We start from the raw sequence: 21,953 nt of genomic DNA, 5'->3' as shown, positions 1-21,953 counted from the left end.
CATCACCACATCTACCACCAGTCGTACCTCACATCACCACATCTACCACCACCAGTCGTTCCTCACATCACCACATCTACCACCACCAGTCGTTCCTCACATCACCACATCTACCACCACCAGTCGTTCCTCACATCACCACATCTACCACCACCAGTCGTTCCTCACATCACCACATCTACCACCACCAGTCGTTCCTCACATCACCACATCTACCACCACCAGTCATTCCTCACATCACATCTACCACCACCAGTCGTTCCTCACATCACCACATCTACCACCACCAGTCGTACCTCACATCACCACATCTACCACTACCAGTCGTTCCTCACATCACCACATCTACCACCACCTGTCGTTCCTCACATCACCACATCTACCACTACCAGTCGTTCCTCACATCACCACATCTACCACCACCTGTCGTTCCTCACATCACCACATCTACCACCACCAGCCGTACCTCACATCACCACATCTACCACCACCAGTCGTTCCTCACATCACCACATCTACCACCACCTGTCGTTCCTCACATCACCACATCTACCACCACCAGTCGTACCTCACATCACCACATCTACCACCACCAGTCGTTCCTCACATCACCACATCTACCACCACCAGTCGTTCCTCACATCACCACATCTACCAGTTTTCCATAGCCAGTCTGACAACAGCTCAGGAATCTGAATATATTACACTCTTCTTGCTAAACACAGTGAAGTACATTGAACCACATTGATCCGAACACATGATCGTTTACTGATATTATCACAACACTGATTGGCCATCAACACAAACACAATTCAAGCTTGTTCAGGTCATTCTCACATCAAAATAAAATGATGTTTATCTGATAAGTGAGGAAAATATTACCAGGAAGATTTCAGTCACAAACATCTGACCTATGAACAGGAGCTGGAGATTTATACTGTTTATACTGAATATATATTCATATCTTTATTTATATTTATATATATATATTTATATATATTTATTTTTATATATTCATATATTTATACTGAATACTGTAACGACCACAAATACCTCGTACCCCTACCTGCACATACTGTAACAAGAAGGGAGGGAAGAATTGCTATGCATTTAATAAATCACAGTACACAATGTTCTCAGGTAAACAATTTATTATCAAATGTTACTACTACACTAGTTCAGGTTCAGGACATGGTATCATCCCAGTCTATGGGAACAATCTCATCAGAAATACAAACCAGGCTATTGAGCAAGGAGAGAGAGACGTCTTTCTGTTGTGTCTGTACAAAGTCTTAAATACACCTGGTCCCCATGCGCTCAGACAGACAGATACGGAGGGTGCTCAACAAATGGCACTGTATTCCCTACATGGTGCTAACCATATCGGGCCCCGGTCAAAAGCAGTGCACTATATAGGGAATAGGGCTCTGGTCTAATGTAGTGCACCATATAGGGAATAGGGTGCCGATTGGGACGCAATTTTGGGTCTGCGTCAAATCCAAGGAAACAAAGAAAGCCACTTACCATCAGAATCAAGACACAACAAAAACATTTCACTGTTCATTAGAATACTTTAAAAGCTCAGTGATACACTACGAGTAACTTCCCTTTCACAGACACAGACAGACACAGACAGACACAGACAGACAGCTCTTCAGCTCAGCAAGGCAACAGTAGGAGAGTTGAGAGTTACTGTGTGTGTCTGTGTCTGTGTGTGTGTGTGTGTGTCTGTGTGTGTGTCTGTGTGTGTGTTTGTGTGTGTGTCTGTGTCTGTGTCTGTGTCTGTGTGTGTGTGTCTGTGTGTGTGTGTGTCTGTGTGTGTGTCTGTGTCTGTGTGTGTGTGTCTGTGTGTGTGTGTCTGTGTGTGTGTGTGTGTCTGTGTGTGTGTCTGTGTGTGTGTCTGTGTCTGTCTGTGTGTCTGTGTCTGTGTGTGTGTCTATGTCTGTGTGTGTGTGTCTGTGTGTGTATCTGTGTGTGTGTCTGTATGGTGTCTGTACTAAAATAAACCCACAAAAAAAACTCTCTGTTGGGAATCTCTGTTGCTCTTCAGGAGAAGATGCGTATGTTTAGGTGAGAAGCAACATGTTGTCTCTGACACCACTACTAACACTGTGTCGTGTCTTCCACCGTCCAACATGTTGTCTCTGACACCACTACTAACACTGTGTCGTGTCTTCCACCGTCCAACATGTTCCCTTTCACAACATGTATGGATGGTTCATTCAGCTGAGTCCAACACTGTGGAGAAGAGTTAGACAATGGACTGACTGTAGTCTAACCCCACAGACCAGGGGGCTGGGAGGGTAACAGACAGAGTAGACTGTGAAGTGAAGGCCTCTGGGTATTCACATCATAGTAATGGACATGTTGTTTCTGCTAGGAAGGTCTTGTCATGGTAGCTAGGTCTCTGTCTGGGTTTAAACCACAGTTCTCTTCACAACACTGTGTTAGCCTGCTGATCTTAAGCCACTAGCTCAGGCAACAGTATTCATTTGGTTTCCCAGACTAAGATTAAGACTAGTCCTGCTGGACTAATTCAAAGTGTTTATTTGCTCCAGGCTTAATCTGTGACCGGGAAACCAGCCCTAAGAGTCAGATGTTCCACTAGGTTGTGGATCTCTCAACACATTGGTAGTCCCCAACTGCTGTGCTGTATCTCTGTTACTAACCCAGGGTCAATGGACTGTTCAGGGTTCCCTCCCAAAGGTGAATGCACAAATTTGTAAGTCGCTCTGGATAAGAGCGTCTGCTAAATGACTTAAATGTAAATGTAAATGGAAACCCTTTTGACCAGAGCTCTGTGGTGCACTACGTAGGGAAGACCCCAGGACTAGAAGAGCCCCCTAGACAGGGTTGTTGGACCGTTGTGCTTTTTAGGAGAGGTAGAAGGTCAGAAAGATCTCACTGTCGTTGGAACTAGTCAAGCATTGAACTCCTGTTATCATGTCAGAAAGAGATGGACAGAGACGTCAGCTGTTATCAAACTAATCATGTCAGAAAGAGATGGACAGAGACGTCAGCTGTTATCAAACTAATCATGTCAGAAAGAGATGGACAGAGACGTCAGCTGTTATCAAACTAATCATGTCAGAAAGAGATGGACAGAGACGTCAGCTGTTATCAAACTGTAATCATGTCAGAAAGAGATGGACAGAGACGTCAGCTGTTATCAAACTGTAATCATGTCAGAAAGAGATGGACAGAGACGTCAGCTGTTATCAAACTGTAATCATGTCAGAAAGAGATGGACAGAGACGTCAGCTGTTATCAAACTAATCATGTCAGAAAGAGATGGACAGAGACGTCAGCTGTTATCAAACTAATCATGTCAGAAAGAGATGGACAGAGACGTCAGCTGTTATCAAACTGTAATCATGTCAGAAAGAGATGGACAGAGACGTCAGCTGTTATCAAACTGTAATCTCAGCATATAAAATGAGCCCAGATTGATATCAAATCCTCCATTGTTGAGGTGGATTTATTTATTTTCCTTCATGGACACCAGTTGTGTTGCATTGAGGGCCATGCGCTGACATGTACAGTACCAGTCAAATGTTTGGACACCTCTACTCATTCAAGGGTTTTTCTTTATTTTTACTATTTTCTACATTGTAGAATAATAGTGAAGACATCAAAACTATGAAATAACATATATGGAATCATTTAGTAACCAAAAAAGTGTTAAACAAATCAACATATAGTTTACATTTGAGATTCTTCAAAGTAGCCACCCTTTGCCTTAATGACAGCTTTGTACACTCTTGGCATTCTCTCAACCAGCTTCACCTGGAATGCTTTTCCAACAGTCTTGAAGGAGTTCCCACATATGCTGAGCACTTGTTTGCTGCTTTTCCTTCACTCTGTGGTCAAATGTAGGCTCATCAGACCAAAGGACAGATTTCCACCAGTCTAATGTCCATTGCTCGTGTTTCTTGGCCCAAGCAAGTCTCTTCTTCTTATTGGTGTCCTTTGGTAGTGGTTTCTTTGCAGCAATTCAACCATGAAGGCCTGATTCACAAAGTCTCCTCTGATCAGTTAATGTTGAGATTTGTCTGTTACTTGAACTCTGTGAAGCATTTATTTGGGCTGCAATCTGAGGCTGGTAACTCTAATGAACTTATCCTTTGCAGCAGAGATCTCTGGGTCTTCCTTTCCTGTGGCGGTCCTCATGAGAGCCAGTTTCATCATATCCTCTGCAGCAGAGATAACTCTGGGTCTTCCTTTCCTGTGGCGGTCCTCATGAGAGCCAGTTTCATCATAGCGCTTGAGGGTTTTTGCGACTGCACTTGAAGAAACTTTCAAAGTTCTTGAAACGTTCCAGATTGACTGACCTTCATGTCTTAAAGTAATGATGGACTGTTGTTTCTCTTTTCATATTTGAGCTGTTCTTGCCATAATATGGACTTGGTCTTTCACCAAATAGGGCTATATTCTGTATGTCACAACATAACTGATTGGCTCAAATGCAGTAAGGAAAGGATAAAAAAATCCACACATTTTTACTTTTAACGAGGCACACCTGTTAATTGAAATGCATTCCAGGTGACTACCTCATGAAGCTGGTTGAGAGAATGTCAAGAGTGTCTAAAGCTTTCATCAAGGCAAAGAGTGGCTACTTTGATGAATCTAAAATATATTTTGATTTGTTAAAGACTTTTTAGGTTTCTACATGATTCCATGTTATTTCATAGTTTTGATGTCTTCACTATTATTCTACAATGTAGAAAACAGTAAAAATAAAGAAAAATCCTTACTGTACTTTTAGTGCTGTGTTGGAGTTGAGATGTACTGACAAGCAGGGCAGCAGGGCAGAAATAGTAGCTATTGAAGTTTAGTGCCACTTCAGTAGGGTTCCATTTGGGATCCTCTTTGGAGCTCAGGACAGCCAGTTAATTTCAACATTCATATAGCGGGATGGTAAGGAGTGGAGGAGGAGAGGAGGTGAGAGAACAGGATGAGAGAGGAGGAGAGGAGGTGAGAGAACAGGATGAGAGAGAAGAGGACAGGATGAGAGAGGAGGAGAGAGGACAGTAGGAGGAGGAAAGAGAAGTGTAGGAGAAGAGAGAGGAGAGTAGGAGAAGAGAGGAGGGGAGCTATATGGACACTGGATGTGCACAGAGCATCAGTCTCACAGAGCATCAGTGACCTAGGGGGTTAACAGGAGAGAACTAACACTAAACCCCCGGGAAAGATTAGATTGCACATGGTGTCGGTTGGTTCGTCAGCCCTAGTTAGTCCAGCCTCACTCTGGGGACAGGACACAGTTAGTTTCCCCAGTCAGGACTCTGATCTAGGATCAGTTTCTAGTCTTCTCCTCTGGTGGGCCAGATCACGATGAGCGGAAGCTGTTCTGATCCAGGACATGGTGTGTATTCAATAGTGCACACTGAAGCAAAATGTTTTGCAACGGAAAAAGAAAACCCAATTCAGGTAAGTCCCTGTGTTTCTCTAGCCGCTTGGTTCCGCTTGGTTCCCAGTGATTACACCCGTCTCACCGGGAGATGACCGAGCTGATGGAGTTGTAGGAGGTGCCTCCGTTACAGGCTCTGCCCCCTCCCCTAGCCACACCCTCTATGTTGACCCTGAAGACAGGCGAGGTCTTTAACAGGAAGTCAGCAGCGTCACGCCTCCCCAGCTCACGTAGCTTCCACATCAACAACCCCACCGTGCTGTCTGGACGGACCGACCAATCCAGAAGCAGCGCTGCCGTGGGGCTGGCCACAAGGGCGGGGTCATTGTCCGGGGCAGGGCCCCCATTGGTTGGGGTGCCGCTGGGGCTGGAGCTGTGTTTGGCCACCAGGTAGGTGAGACCCAGGTTCATAGCCAGCAGACACCAGTCCTTCCCCAGGGCATCAGGAGGGTCTAACAGACGACACAACTTCCTCCTGGCCAGTAGGCTGACCTCTGAGATGTGGACGTCCGCACACAGACGACCCTGACTATAGACGTCAGTACAGCCCAAGGCTAGGATACTGCTGAAGCTCTCCCTGTACCCGCCCATGGTGTTGGTGAGGCTGGTCTCTCTCTGGGTCTGGGCCTTCAGGAAGTCTTTAGGCTGGTAGATCATGACGGGACCGTGATGCTCTCTGAGCTGCTGGGGGCTGAGGTAGTACCGGGCGGTGAGAAGGCCGGGGAGGGTGGAGGACAGGAGCGACTCGGTGATGGTAACCATGGTGTCTAGGAGGGTGTAACACTTGGCCCGTTCGCTGTCGTGACCTCTGACCTGGATCTCCACCCCCTGGCCGTGGTTGACCAATAGGATCATGGCCTCTGCTCCTCCTTGGCTCACCTTTGCCCCATTAGTCCAGAGGCGGATGTCTCCGTCAGGCCCCTCCCTTGTATCATCCTCAGGGCGCTGCTGGTGACTCCAGCGACACAGGTTCACCTGGAGGTCAGAGGTCAGGAAACAGCATACTCAACATACTATTCATTCTGGGAGAGGAAACATACTGCGGAGCATCCCAGATGGCGGCATATTCAATAGTGCACTTGATAGGGAGTGGGGAGTCATTCAGACAGTCTTGGTAGGGACTGGGGAGTCATTCAGACAGTCTTGGTAGGGACTGGGGAGTCATTCAGACAGTCTTGGTAGGGACTGGGGAGTCATTCAGACAGTCTTGAAAGGGACTGGGGAGTCATTCAGACAGTCTTGGTAGGGACTGGGGAGTCATTCAGACAGTCTTGATAGGGAGTGGGGAGTCATTCAGACAGTCTCGACAGGGACTGGGGAGTCATTCAGACAGTCTTGGTAGGGACTGGGGAGTCATTCAGACAGTCTTGGTAGGGACTGGGGAGTCATTCAGACAGTCTTGACAGGGACTGGGGAGTCATACAGACAGTCTTGGTAGGGACTGGGGAGTCATTCAGACAGTCTTGATAGGGACTGGGGAGTCATTCAGACAGTCTTGACAGGGACTGGGGAGTCATACAGACAGTCTTGGTAGGGACTGGGGAGTCCTTCAGACAGTCTTGGTAGGGACTGGGGAGTCATTCAGACAGTCTTGGTAGGGACTGGGGAGTCATTCAGACAGTCTTGGTAGGGACTGGGGAGTCATTCAGACAGTCTTGAAAGGGACTGGGGAGTCATTCAGACAGTCTTGGTAGGGACTGGGGAGTCATTCAGACAGTCTTGATAGGGAGTGGGGAGTCATTCAGACAGTCTCGACAGGGACTGGGGAGTCATTCAGACAGTCTTGGTAGGGACTGGGGAGTCATTCAGACAGTCTTGGTAGGGACTGGGGAGTCATTCAGACAGTCTTGATAGGGACTGGGGAGTCATTCAGACAGTCTTGACAGGGACTGGGGAGTCATACAGACAGTCTTGGTAGGGACTGGGGAGTCATTCAGACAGTCTTGATAGGGACTGGGGAGTCATTCAGACAGTCTTGACAGGGACTGGGGAGTCATACAGACAGTCTTGGTAGGGACTGGGGAGTCATTCAGACAGTCTTGGTAGGGACTGGGGAGTCATTCAGACAGTCTTGGTAGGGACTGGGGAGTCATTCAGACAGTCTTGATAGGGACTGGGGAGTCATTCAGACAGTCTTGTTAGGGACTGGGGAGTCATTCAGACAGTCTTGATAGGGACTGGGGAGTCATTCAGACAGTCTTGACAGGGACTGGGGAGTCATTCAGACAGTCTTGATAGGGACTGGGGAGTCATTCAGACAGTCTTGATAGGGACTGGGGAGTCATTCAGACAGTCTTGACAGGGACTGGGGAGTCATTCAGACAGTCTTGGTAGGGACTGGGGAGTCATTCAGACAGTCTTGGTAGGGACTGGGGAGTCATTCAGACAGGGACTGGGGAGTCATTCAGACAGTCTTGGTAGGGACTGGGGAGTCATTCAGACAGTCTTGGTAGGGACTGGGGAGTCATTCAGACAGTCTTGACAGGGACTGGGGAGTCATTCAGACAGTCTTGGTAGGGACTGGGGAGTCATTCAGACAGGGACTGGGGAGTCATTCAGACAGTCTTGGTAGGGACTGGGGAGTCATTCAGACAGTCTTGATAGGGACTGGGGAGTCATTCAGACAGTCTTGGTAGGGACTGGGGAGTCCTTCAGACAGTCTTGGTAGGGACTGGGGAGTCATTCAGACAGTCTTGACAGGGACTGGGGAGTCATTCAGACAGTCTTGGTAGGGACTGGGGAGTCCTTCAGACAGTCTTGGTAGGGACTGGGGAGTGATTCAGACAGGGACTGGGGAGTCATTCAGACAGGGACTGGGGAGTCATTCAGACAGTCTTGATAGGGACTGGGGAGTCATTCAGACAGTCTTGGTAGGGACTGGGGAGTCATTCAGACAGGGACTGGGGTGTCCTTCAGACAGTCTTGGTAGGGACTGGGGAGTCATTCAGACAGTCTCGACAGGGACTGGGGAGTCATTCAGACAGTCTTGGTAGGGACTGGGGAGTCATTCAGACAGTCTTGATAGGGACTGGGGAGTCATTCAGACAGTCTTGATAGGGACTGGGGAGTCATTCAGACAGTCTTGGTAGGGACTGGGGAGTCATTCAGACAGTCTTGGAAGGGACTGGGGAGTCATTCAGACAGGGACTGGGGAGTCCTTCAGACAGTCTTGGTAGGGACTGGGGAGTCATTCAGACAGGGACTGGGGAGTCATTCAGACAGGGACTGGGGAGTCATTCAGACAGGGACTGGGGAGTCATTCAGACAGTCTTGGTAGGGACTGGGGAGTCATTCAGACAGGGACTGGGGAGTCATTCAGACAGGGACTGGGGAGTCATTCAGACAGGGACTGGGGAGTCATTCAGACAGTCTTGGTAGGGACTGGGGAGTCATTCAGACAGTCTTGATAGGGACTGGGGAGTCATTCAGACAGTCTTGATAGGGACTGGGGAGTCATTCAGACAGTATTGGTAGGGACTGGGGAGTCATTCAGACAGTCTAGGTAGGGACTGGGGAGTCATTCAGACAGTCTTGGTAGGGACTGGGGAGTCATTCAGACAGGGACTGGGGAGTCATTCAGACAGTCTTGATAGGGACTGGGGAGTCATTCAGACAGTCTTGATAGGGACTGGGGAGTCATTCAGACAGTCTTGATAGGGACTGGGGAGTCATTCAGACAGTCTTGACAGGGACTGGGGAGTCATTCAGACAGTCTTGGTAGGGACTGGGGAGTCATTCAGACAGTCTTGATAGGGACTGGGGAGTCATTCAGACAGTCTTGATAGGGACTGGGGAGTCATTCAGACAGGGACTGGGGAGTCCTTCAGACAGTCTTGATAGGGACTGGGGAGTCATTCGGACAGTCTTGGTAGGGACTGGGGAGTCATTCAGACAGTCTTGGTAGGGAGTGGGGAGTCATTCAGACAGTCTTGGTAGGGACTGGGGAGTCATTCAGACAGTCTTGATAGGGACTGGGGAGTCATTCAGACAGTCTTGACAGGGACTGGGGTGTCATTCAGACAGTCTTGGTAGGGACTGGGGAGTCATTCAGACAGTCTTGGTAGGGACTGGGGAGTCATTCAGACAGTCTTGACAGGGACTGGGGAGTCATTCAGACAGTCTTGATAGGGACTGGGGAGTCATTCAGACAGTCTTGGTAGGGACTGGGGAGTCCTTCAGACAGTCTTGGTAGGGACTGGGGAGTCATTCAGACAGGGACTGGGGAGTCATTCAGACAGTCTTGGTAGGGACTGGGGAGTCATTCAGACAGGGACTGGGGAGTCATTCAGACAGTCTTGGTAGGGACTGGGGAGTCATTCAGACAGGGACTGGGGAGTCATTCAGACAGTCTTGGTAGGGACTGGGGAGTCATTCAGACAGGGACTGGGGAGTCATTCAGACAGTCTTGGTAGGTACTGGGGAGTCATTCAGACAGTCTTGGTAGGGACTGGGGAGTCATTCAGACAGTCTTGGTAGGGACTGGGGAGTCATTTAGACAGTCTTGGTAGGGACTGGGGAGTCATTCAGACAGTCTTGGTAGGGACTGGGGAGTCATTCAGACAGTCTTGGTAGGGACTGGGGAGTCATTCAGACAGTCTTGGTAGGGACTGGGGAGTCATTCAGACAGTCTTGGTAGGGACTGGGGAGTCATTCAGACAGTCTTGGTAGGGACTGGGGAGTCATTCAGACAGGGACTGGGGAGTCCTTCAGACAGTCTTGGTAGGGACTGGGGAGTCATTCAGGCAGGGACTGGGGAGTCCTTCAGACAGTCTTGGTAGGGACTGGGGAGTCATTCAGACAGTCTTGATAGGGACTGGGGAGTCATTCAGACAGTCTTGGTAGGGACTGGGGAGTCATTCAGACAGTCTTGGTAGGGACTGGGGAGTCATTCAGACAGTCTTGATAGGGACTGGGGAGTCATTCAGACAGTCTTGATAGGGACTGGGGAGTCATTCAGACAGTCTTGGTAGGGACTGGGGAGTCATTCAGACAGTCTTGGTAGGGACTGGGGAGTCATTCAGACAGGGACTGGGGAGTCCTTCAGACAGTCTTGGTAGGGACTGGGGAGTCATTCAGACAGGGACTGGGGAGTCCTTCAGACAGTCTTGGTAGGGACTGGGGAGTCATTCAGACAGGGACTGGGGAGTCATTCAGACAGTCTTGATAGGGACTGGGGAGTCATTCAGACAGTCTTGGTAGGGACTGGGGAGTCATTCAGACAGTCTTGGAAGGGACTGGGGAGTCATTCAGACAGGGACTGGGGAGTCCTTCAGACAGTCTTGGTAGGGACTGGGGAGTCATTCAGACAGGGACTGGGGAGTCATTCAGACAGGGACTGGGGAGTCATTCAGACAGGGACTGGGGAGTCATTCAGACAGGGACTGGGGAGTCATTCAGACAGGGACTGGGGAGTCATTCAGACAGTCTTGGTAGGGACTGGGGAGTCATTCAGACAGTCTTGATAGGGACTGGGGAGTCATTCAGACAGTATTGGTAGGGACTGGGGAGTCATTCAGACAGTCTTGGTAGTGACTGGGGAGTCATTCAGACAGGGACTGGGGAGTCATTCAGACAGTCTTGATAGGGACTGGGGAGTCATCCAGACAGTCTTGATAGGGACTGGGGAGTCATTCAGACAGTCTTGATAGGGACTGGGGAGTCATTCAGACAGTCTTGATAGGGACTGGGGAGTCATTCAGACAGTCTTGACAGGGACTGGGGAGTCATTCAGACAGTCTTGGTAGGGACTGGGGAGTCATTCAGACAGTCTTGATAGGGACTGGGGAGTCATTCAGACAGTCTTGATAGGGACTGGGGAGTCATTCAGACAGGGACTGGGGAGTCCTTCAGACAGTCTTGATAGGGACTGGGGAGTCATTCGGACAGTCTTGGTAGGGACTGGGGAGTCATTCAGACAGTCTTGGTAGGGAGTGGGGAGTCATTCAGACAGTCTTGGTAGGGACTGGGGAGTCATTCAGACAGTCTTGATAGGGACTGGGGAGTCATTCAGACAGTCTTGGTAGGGACTGGGGAGTCATTCAGACAGTCTTGGTAGGGACTGGGGAGTCCTTCAGACAGTCTTGATAGGGACTGGGGAGTCATTCGGACAGTCTTGGTAGGGAGTGGGGAGTCATTCAGACAGTCTTGGTAGGGACTGGGGAGTCATTCAGACAGTCTTGATAGGGACTGGGGAGTCATTCAGACAGTCTTGACAGGGACTGGGGTGTCATTCAGACAGTCTTGGTAGGGACTGGGGAGTCATTCAGACAGTCTTGGTAGGGACTGGGGAGTCATTCAGACAGTCTTGACAGGGACTGGGGAGTCATTCAGACAGTCTTGATAGGGACTGGGGAGTCATTCAGACAGTCTTGGTAGGGACTGGGGAGTCCTTCAGACAGTCTTGGTAGGGACTGGGGAGTCATTCAGACAGGGACTGGGGAGTTTCAGACAGTCTTGGTAGGGACTGGGGAGTCATTCAGACAGTCTCGATAGGGACTGGGGAGTCATTCAGACAGTCTTGGTAGGGACTGGGGAGTCATTCAGACAGTCTTGGTAGGGACTGAGGAGTCATTCAGACAGTCTTGGTAGGGACTGAGGAGTCATTCAGACAGTCTTGACAGGGACTGGGGAGTCATTCAGACAGTCTTAATAGGGACTGGGGAGTCATTCAGACAGTCTTGATAGGGACTGGGGAGTCATTCAGACAGTCTTGATAGGGACTGGGGAGTCATTCAGACAGTCTTGGTAGGGACTGAGGAGTCATTCAGACAGTCTTGATAGGGACTGGGGAGTCATTCAGACAGTCTTGATAGGGACTGGGGAGTCATTCAGACAGTCTTGATAGGGACTGGGGAGTCATTCAGACAGTCTTGATAGGGACTGGGGAGTCATTCAGACAGTCTTGATAGGGACTGAGGAGTCATTCAGACAGTCTTGACAGGGACTGGGGAGTCATTCATACAGTCTTGATAGGGACTGGGGAGTCATTCAGACAGTCTTGATAGGGACTGGAGAGTCATTCAGACAGTCTTGGTAGGGACTGGGGAGTCATTCAGACAGTCTTGGTAGGGACTGGGGAGTCATTCAGACAGTCTTGATAGGGAGTGGGGAGTCATTCAGACAGTCTTGATAGGGACTGGGGAGTCATTCAGACAGGGACTGGGGAGTCATTCAGACAGTCTTGACAGGGACTGGGGAGTCATTCAGACAGTCTTGGTAGGGACTGGGGAGTCATTCAGACAGTCTTGATAGGGACTGGGGAGTCATTCAGACAGTCTTGACAGGGACTGAGTCATTCAGACAGTCTTGATAGGGACTGGGGAGTCATTCAGACAGTCTTGATAGGGACTGAGGAGTCATTCAGACAGTCTTGATAGGGACTGGGGAGTCATTCAGAAAGTCTTGACAGGGACTGAGTCATTCAGACAGTCTTGATAGGGACTGGGGAGTCATTCAGACAGTCTTGATAGGGAATGAGGAGTCATTCAGACAGTCTTGGTAGGGACTGGGGAGTCATTCAGACAGTCTTGATAGGGACTGGGGAGTCATTCAGACAGGGATTGGGGAGTCATTCAGACAGTCTTGGTAGGGACTGGGGAGTCATTCAGACAGTCTTGGTAGGGACTGGGGAGTCATTCAGAAAGTCTTGATAGGGACTGGGGAGTCATTCAGACAGTCTTGATAGGGACTGGGGAGTCATTCAGACAGTATTGGTAGGGACTGGGGAGTCATTCAGACAGTCTAGGTAGGGACTGGGGAGTCATTCAGACAGTCTTGGTAGGGACTGGGGAGTCATTCAGACAGGGACTGGGGAGTCATTCAGACAGTCTTGATAGGGACTGGGGAGTCATTCAGACAGTCTTGATAGGGACTGGGGAGTCATTCAGACAGTCTTGATAGGGACTGGGGAGTCATTCAGACAGTCTTGACAGGGACTGGGGAGTCATTCAGACAGTCTTGGTAGGGACTGGGGAGTCATTCAGACAGTCTTGATAGGGACTGGGGAGTCATTCAGACAGTCTTGATAGGGACTGGGGAGTCATTCAGACAGGGACTGGGGAGTCCTTCAGACAGTCTTGATAGGGACTGGGGAGTCATTCGGACAGTCTTGGTAGGGACTGGGGAGTCATTCAGACAGTCTTGGTAGGGAGTGGGGAGTCATTCAGACAGTCTTGGTAGGGACTGGGGAGTCATTCAGACAGTCTTGATAGGGACTGGGGAGTCATTCAGACAGTCTTGACAGGGACTGGGGTGTCATTCAGACAGTCTTGGTAGGGACTGGGGAGTCATTCAGACAGTCTTGGTAGGGACTGGGGAGTCATTCAGACAGTCTTGACAGGGACTGGGGAGTCATTCAGACAGTCTTGATAGGGACTGGGGAGTCATTCAGACAGTCTTGGTAGGGACTGGGGAGTCCTTCAGACAGTCTTGGTAGGGACTGGGGAGTCATTCAGACAGGGACTGGGGAGTCATTCAGACAGTCTTGGTAGGGACTGGGGAGTCATTCAGACAGGGACTGGGGAGTCATTCAGACAGTCTTGGTAGGGACTGGGGAGTCATTCAGACAGGGACTGGGGAGTCATTCAGACAGTCTTGGTAGGGACTGGGGAGTCATTCAGACAGGGACTGGGGAGTCATTCAGACAGTCTTGGTAGGTACTGGGGAGTCATTCAGACAGTCTTGGTAGGGACTGGGGAGTCATTCAGACAGTCTTGGTAGGGACTGGGGAGTCATTTAGACAGTCTTGGTAGGGACTGGGGAGTCATTCAGACAGTCTTGGTAGGGACTGGGGAGTCATTCAGACAGTCTTGGTAGGGACTGGGGAGTCATTCAGACAGTCTTGGTAGGGACTGGGGAGTCATTCAGACAGTCTTGGTAGGGACTGGGGAGTCATTCAGACAGTCTTGGTAGGGACTGGGGAGTCATTCAGACAGGGACTGGGGAGTCCTTCAGACAGTCTTGGTAGGGACTGGGGAGTCATTCAGGCAGGGACTGGGGAGTCCTTCAGACAGTCTTGGTAGGGACTGGGGAGTCATTCAGACAGTCTTGATAGGGACTGGGGAGTCATTCAGACAGTCTTGGTAGGGACTGGGGAGTCATTCAGACAGTCTTGGTAGGGACTGGGGAGTCATTCAGACAGTCTTGATAGGGACTGGGGAGTCATTCAGACAGTCTTGATAGGGACTGGGGAGTCATTCAGACAGTCTTGGTAGGGACTGGGGAGTCATTCAGACAGTCTTGGTAGGGACTGGGGAGTCATTCAGACAGGGACTGGGGAGTCCTTCAGACAGTCTTGGTAGGGACTGGGGAGTCATTCAGACAGGGACTGGGGAGTCCTTCAGACAGTCTTGGTAGGGACTGGGGAGTCATTCAGACAGGGACTGGGGAGTCATTCAGACAGTCTTGATAGGGACTGGGGAGTCATTCAGACAGTCTTGGTAGGGACTGGGGAGTCATTCAGACAGTCTTGGAAGGGACTGGGGAGTCATTCAGACAGGGACTGGGGAGTCCTTCAGACAGTCTTGGTAGGGACTGGGGAGTCATTCAGACAGTCTTGGTAGGGACTGGGGAGTCATTCAGACAGGGACTGGGGTGTCCTTCAGACAGTCTTGGTAGGGACTGGGGAGTCATTCAGACAGTCTCGACAGGGACTGGGGAGTCATTCAGACAGTCTTGGTAGGGACTGGGGAGTCATTCAGACAGTCTTGATAGGGACTGGGGAGTCATTCAGACAGTCTTGATAGGGACTGGGGAGTCATTCAGACAGTCTTGGTAGGGACTGGGGAGTCATTCAGACAGCGAAGGGACTGGGGAGTCATTCAGACAGTCTTGATAGGGACTGGGGAGTCATCCAGACAGTCTTGAAGGGACTGGGGAGTCATTCAGACAGGGACTGGGGAGTCATTCAGACAGTCTTGGTAGGGACTGGGGAGTCATTCAGACAGTCTTGATAGGGACTGGGGAGTCATTCAGACAGTCTTGGTAGGGACTGGGGAGTCATTCAGACAGTCTTGATAGGGACTGGGGAGTCATTCAGACAGTCTTGATAGGGACTGGGGAGTCATTCAGACAGTCTTGGTAGGGACTGGGGAGTCATTCAGACAGTCTTGATAGGGACTGGGGAGTCATTCAGACAGTCTTGACAGGGACTGGGGAGTCATTCAGACAGTCTTGATAGGGACTGGGGAGTCATTCAGACAGTCTTGATAGGGACTGGGGAGTCATTCAGACAGTCTTGATAGGGACTGGGGAGTCATTCAGACAGTCTTGACAGGGACTGGGGAGTCATTCAGACAGTCTTGGTAGGGACTGGGGAGTCATTCAGACAGTCTTGATAGGGACTGGGGAGTCATTCAGACAGTCTTGATAGGGACTGGGGAGTCATTCAGACAGGGACTGGGGAGTCCTTCAGACAGTCTTGATAGGGACTGGGGAGTCATTCAGACAGTCTTGGTAGGGACTGGGGAGTCATTCAGACAGTCTTGGTAGGGACTGGGGAGTCATTCAGACAGTCTTGGTAGGGACTGGGGAGTCATTCAGACAGTCTTGATAGGGACTGGGGAGTCATTCAGACAGTCTTGACAGGGACTGGGGAGTCATTCAGACAGTCTTGGTAGGGACTGGGGAGTCATTCAGACAGTCTTGGTAGGGACTGGGGAGTCATTCAGACAGTCTTGACAGGGACTGGGGAGTCATTCAGACAGTCTTGATAGGGACTGGGGAGTCATTCAGACAGTCTTGGTAGGGACTGGGGAGTCATTCAGACAGTCTTGGTAGGGACTGGGGAGTCATTCAGACAGGGACTGGGGAGTCATTCAGACAGTCTTGGTAGGGACTGGGGAGTCATTCAGACAGGGACTGGGGAGTCATTCAGACAGTCTTGGTAGGGACTGGGGAGTCATTCAGACAGGGACTGGGGAGTCATTCAGACAGTCTTGGTAGGGACTGGGGAGTCATTCAGACAGTCTTGGTAGGGACTGGGGAGTCATTCAGACAGTCTTGACAGGGACTGGGGAGTCATTCAGACAGTCTTGGTAGGGACTGGGGAGTCATTCAGACAGGGACTGGGGAGTCATTCAGACAGTCTTGGTAGGGACTGGGGAGTCATTCAGACAGTCTTGATAGGGACTGGGGAGTCATTCAGACAGTCTTGGTAGGGACTGGGGAGTCCTTCAGACAGTCTTGGTAGGGACTGGGGAGTCATTCAGACAGTCTTGACAGGGACTGGGGAGTCATTCAGACAGTCTTGGTAGGGACTGGGGAGTCCTTCAGACAGTCTTGGTAGGGACTGGGGAGTGATTCAGACAGGGACTGGGGAGTCATTCAGACAGGGACTGGGGAGTCATTCAGACAGTCTTGATAGGGACTGGGGAGTCATTCAGACAGTCTTGGTAGGGACTGGGGAGTCATTCAGACAGGGACTGGGGTGTCCTTCAGACAGTCTTGGTAGGGACTGGGGAGTCATTCAGACAGTCTCGACAGGGACTGGGGAGTCATTCAGACAGTCTTGGTAGGGACTGGGGAGTCATTCAGACAGTCTTGATAGGGACTGGGGAGTCATTCAGACAGTCTTGATAGGGACTGGGGAGTCATTCAGACAGTCTTGGTAGGGACTGGGGAGTCATTCAGACAGTCTTGGAAGGGACTGGGGAGTCATTCAGACAGGGACTGGGGAGTCCTTCAGACAGTCTTGGTAGGGACTGGGGAGTCATTCAGACAGGGACTGGGGAGTCATTCAGACAGGGACTGGGGAGTCATTCAGACAGGGACTGGGGAGTCATTCAGACAGTCTTGGTAGGGACTGGGGAGTCATTCAGACAGGGACTGGGGAGTCATTCAGACAGGGACTGGGGAGTCATTCAGACAGGGACTGGGGAGTCATTCAGACAGTCTTGGTAGGGACTGGGGAGTCATTCAGACAGTCTTGATAGGGACTGGGGAGTCATTCAGACAGTCTTGATAGGGACTGGGGAGTCATTCAGACAGTATTGGTAGGGACTGGGGAGTCATTCAGACAGTCTAGGTAGGGACTGGGGAGTCATTCAGACAGTCTTGGTAGGGACTGGGGAGTCATTCAGACAGGGACTGGGGAGTCATTCAGACAGTCTTGATAGGGACTGGGGAGTCATTCAGACAGTCTTGATAGGGACTGGGGAGTCATTCAGACAGTCTTGATAGGGACTGGGGAGTCATTCAGACAGTCTTGACAGGGACTGGGGAGTCATTCAGACAGTCTTGGTAGGGACTGGGGAGTCATTCAGACAGTCTTGATAGGGACTGGGGAGTCATTCAGACAGTCTTGATAGGGACTGGGGAGTCATTCAGACAGGGACTGGGGAGTCCTTCAGACAGTCTTGATAGGGACTGGGGAGTCATTCGGACAGTCTTGGTAGGGACTGGGGAGTCATTCAGACAGTCTTGGTAGGGAGTGGGGAGTCATTCAGACAGTCTTGGTAGGGACTGGGGAGTCATTCAGACAGTCTTGATAGGGACTGGGGAGTCATTCAGACAGTCTTGACAGGGACTGGGGTGTCATTCAGACAGTCTTGGTAGGGACTGGGGAGTCATTCAGACAGTCTTGGTAGGGACTGGGGAGTCATTCAGACAGTCTTGACAGGGACTGGGGAGTCATTCAGACAGTCTTGATAGGGACTGGGGAGTCATTCAGACAGTCTTGGTAGGGACTGGGGAGTCCTTCAGACAGTCTTGGTAGGGACTGGGGAGTCATTCAGACAGGGACTGGGGAGTCATTCAGACAGTCTTGGTAGGGACTGGGGAGTCATTCAGACAGGGACTGGGGAGTCATTCAGACAGTCTTGGTAGGGACTGGGGAGTCATTCAGACAGGGACTGGGGAGTCATTCAGACAGTCTTGGTAGGGACTGGGGAGTCATTCAGACAGGGACTGGGGAGTCATTCAGACAGTCTTGGTAGGTACTGGGGAGTCATTCAGACAGTCTTGGTAGGGACTGGGGAGTCATTCAGACAGTCTTGGTAGGGACTGGGGAGTCATTTAGACAGTCTTGGTAGGGACTGGGGAGTCATTCAGACAGTCTTGGTAGGGACTGGGGAGTCATTCAGACAGTCTTGGTAGGGACTGGGGAGTCATTCAGACAGTCTTGGTAGGGACTGGGGAGTCATTCAGACAGTCTTGGTAGGGACTGGGGAGTCATTCAGACAGTCTTGGTAGGGACTGGGGAGTCATTCAGACAGGGACTGGGGAGTCCTTCAGACAGTCTTGGTAGGGACTGGGGAGTCATTCAGGCAGGGACTGGGGAGTCCTTCAGACAGTCTTGGTAGGGACTGGGGAGTCATTCAGACAGTCTTGATAGGGACTGGGGAGTCATTCAGACAGTCTTGGTAGGGACTGGGGAGTCATTCAGACAGTCTTGGTAGGGACTGGGGAGTCATTCAGACAGTCTTGATAGGGACTGGGGAGTCATTCAGACAGTCTTGATAGGGACTGGGGAGTCATTCAGACAGTCTTGGTAGGGACTGGGGAGTCATTCAGACAGTCTTGGTAGGGACTGGGGAGTCATTCAGACAGGGACTGGGGAGTCCTTCAGACAGTCTTGGTAGGGACTGGGGAGTCATTCAGACAGGGACTGGGGAGTCCTTCAGACAGTCTTGGTAGGGACTGGGGAGTCATTCAGACAGGGACTGGGGAGTCATTCAGACAGTCTTGATAGGGACTGGGGAGTCATTCAGACAGTCTTGGTAGGGACTGGGGAGTCATTCAGACAGTCTTGGAAGGGACTGGGGAGTCATTCAGACAGGGACTGGGGAGTCCTTCAGACAGTCTTGGTAGGGACTGGGGAGTCATTCAGACAGGGACTGGGGAGTCATTCAGACAGGGACTGGGGAGTCATTCAGACAGGGACTGGGGAGTCATTCAGACAGGGACTGGGGAGTCATTCAGACAGGGACTGGGGAGTCATTCAGACAGTCTTGGTAGGGACTGGGGAGTCATTCAGACAGTCTTGATAGGGACTGGGGAGTCATTCAGACAGTATTGGTAGGGACTGGGGAGTCATTCAGACAGTCTTGGTAGTGACTGGGGAGTCATTCAGACAGGGACTGGGGAGTCATTCAGACAGTCTTGATAGGGACTGGGGAGTCATCCAGACAGTCTTGATAGGGACTGGGGAGTCATTCAGACAGTCTTGATAGGGACTGGGGAGTCATTCAGACAGTCTTGATAGGGACTGGGGAGTCATTCAGACAGTCTTGACAGGGACTGGGGAGTCATTCAGACAGTCTTGGTAGGGACTGGGGAGTCATTCAGACAGTCTTGATAGGGACTGGGGAGTCATTCAGACAGTCTTGATAGGGACTGGGGAGTCATTCAGACAGGGACTGGGGAGTCCTTCAGACAGTCTTGATAGGGACTGGGGAGTCATTCGGACAGTCTTGGTAGGGACTGGGGAGTCATTCAGACAGTCTTGGTAGGGAGTGGGGAGTCATTCAGACAGTCTTGGTAGGGACTGGGGAGTCATTCAGACAGTCTTGATAGGGACTGGGGAGTCATTCAGACAGTCTTGGTAGGGACTGGGGAGTCATTCAGACAGTCTTGGTAGGGACTGGGGAGTCCTTCAGACAGTCTTGATAGGGACTGGGGAGTCATTCGGACAGTCTTGGTAGGGAGTGGGGAGTCATTCAGACAGTCTTGGTAGGGACTGGGGAGTCATTCAGACAGTCTTGATAGGGACTGGGGAGTCATTCAGACAGTCTTGACAGGGACTGGGGTGTCATTCAGACAGTCTTGGTAGGGACTGGGGAGTCATTCAGACAGTCTTGGTAGGGACTGGGGAGTCATTCAGACAGTCTTGACAGGGACTGGGGAGTCATTCAGACAGTCTTGATAGGGACTGGGGAGTCATTCAGACAGTCTTGGTAGGGACTGGGGAGTCCTTCAGACAGTCTTGGTAGGGACTGGGGAGTCATTCAGACAGGGACTGGGGAGTTTCAGACAGTCTTGGTAGGGACTGGGGAGTCATTCAGACAGTCTCGATAGGGACTGGGGAGTCATTCAGACAGTCTTGGTAGGGACTGGGGAGTCATTCAGACAGTCTTGGTAGGGACTGAGGAGTCATTCAGACAGTCTTGGTAGGGACTGAGGAGTCATTCAGACAGTCTTGACAGGGACTGGGGAGTCATTCAGACAGTCTTAATAGGGACTGGGGAGTCATTCAGACAGTCTTGATAGGGACTGGGGAGTCATTCAGACAGTCTTGATAGGGACTGGGGAGTCATTCAGACAGTCTTGGTAGGGACTGGGGAGTCATTCAGACAGTCTTGATAGGGACTGGGGAGTCATTCAGACAGTCTTGATAGGGACTGGGGAGTCATTCAGACAGTCTTGATAGGGACTGGGGAGTCATTCAGACAGTCTTGATAGGGACTGGGGAGTCATTCAGACAGTCTTGATAGGGACTGAGGAGTCATTCAGACAGTCTTGACAGGGACTGGGGAGTCATTCATACAGTCTTGATAGGGACTGGGGAGTCATTCAGACAGTCTTGATAGGGACTGGAGAGTCATTCAGACAGTCTTGGTAGGGACTGGGGAGTCATTCAGACAGTCTTGGTAGGGACTGGGGAGTCATTCAGACAGTCTTGATAGGGAGTGGGGAGTCATTCAGACAGTCTTGATAGGGACTGGGGAGTCATTCAGACAGGGACTGGGGAGTCATTCAGACAGTCTTGACAGGGACTGGGGAGTCATTCAGACAGTCTTGGTAGGGACTGGGGAGTCATTCAGACAGTCTTGATAGGGACTGGGGAGTCATTCAGACAGTCTTGACAGGGACTGAGTCATTCAGACAGTCTTGATAGGGACTGGGGAGTCATTCAGACAGTCTTGATAGGGACTGAGGAGTCATTCAGACAGTCTTGATAGGGACTGGGGAGTCATTCAGAAAGTCTTGACAGGGACTGAGTCATTCAGACAGTCTTGATAGGGACTGGGGAGTCATTCAGACAGTCTTGATAGGGACTGAGGAGTCATTCAGACAGTCTTGGTAGGGACTGGGGAGTCATTCAGACAGTCTTGATAGGGACTGGGGAGTCATTCAGACAGGGATTGGGGAGTCATTCAGACAGTCTTGGTAGGGACTGGGGAGTCATTCAGACAGTCTTGGTAGGGACTGGGGAGTCATTCAGAAGTCTTGAAGGGACTGAGTCATTCAGACAGTCTTGATAGGGACTGGGGAGTCATTCAGACAGTCTTGATAGGGACTGGGGAGTCATTCAGACAGTCTTGGTAGGGACTGGGGAGTCATTCAGACAGTCTTGGTAGGGACTGGGGAGTCATTCAGACAGTCTTGAGGACTGGGGAGTCATTCAGACAGGGACTGGGGAGTCATTCAGACAGTCTTGGTAGGGACTGGGGAGTCATTCAGACAGTCTTGGTAGGGACTGGGGAGTCATTCAGACAGTCTTGATAGGGACTGGGGAGTCATTCAGACAGTCTTGGTAGGGACTGGGGAGTCATTCAGACAGGGACTGGGGAGTCATTCAGACAGTCTTGATAGGGACTGGGGAGTC

At 50.7% G+C, this 21,953-nt stretch overlaps 1 protein-coding gene across 1 annotated transcript in view; it reads right to left on the bottom strand.

Moving 5' to 3' along the window:
* Positions 1-1,133: 1,133 nt before the first annotated feature.
* The window catches only part of dapk1 (death-associated protein kinase 1), a gene marked incomplete at its 5' end in the record, with an annotated part of 153,854 nt that continues 133,034 nt past the window's right edge, over positions 1,134-21,953 (bottom strand). Inside the window, 1 exon segment of the mRNA XM_055887875.1 lies at positions 1,134-6,385. Within this exon segment, the coding sequence (XP_055743850.1) occupies positions 5,492-6,385 (894 nt within the window).

This window comes from Salvelinus fontinalis, chromosome 28, assembly GCF_029448725.1.
Source record: "Salvelinus fontinalis isolate EN_2023a chromosome 28, ASM2944872v1, whole genome shotgun sequence".
Lineage (NCBI taxonomy): Eukaryota > Metazoa > Chordata > Actinopteri > Salmoniformes > Salmonidae > Salvelinus > Salvelinus fontinalis.
This window is presented reverse-complemented; position numbering and strand designations above follow the sequence as displayed.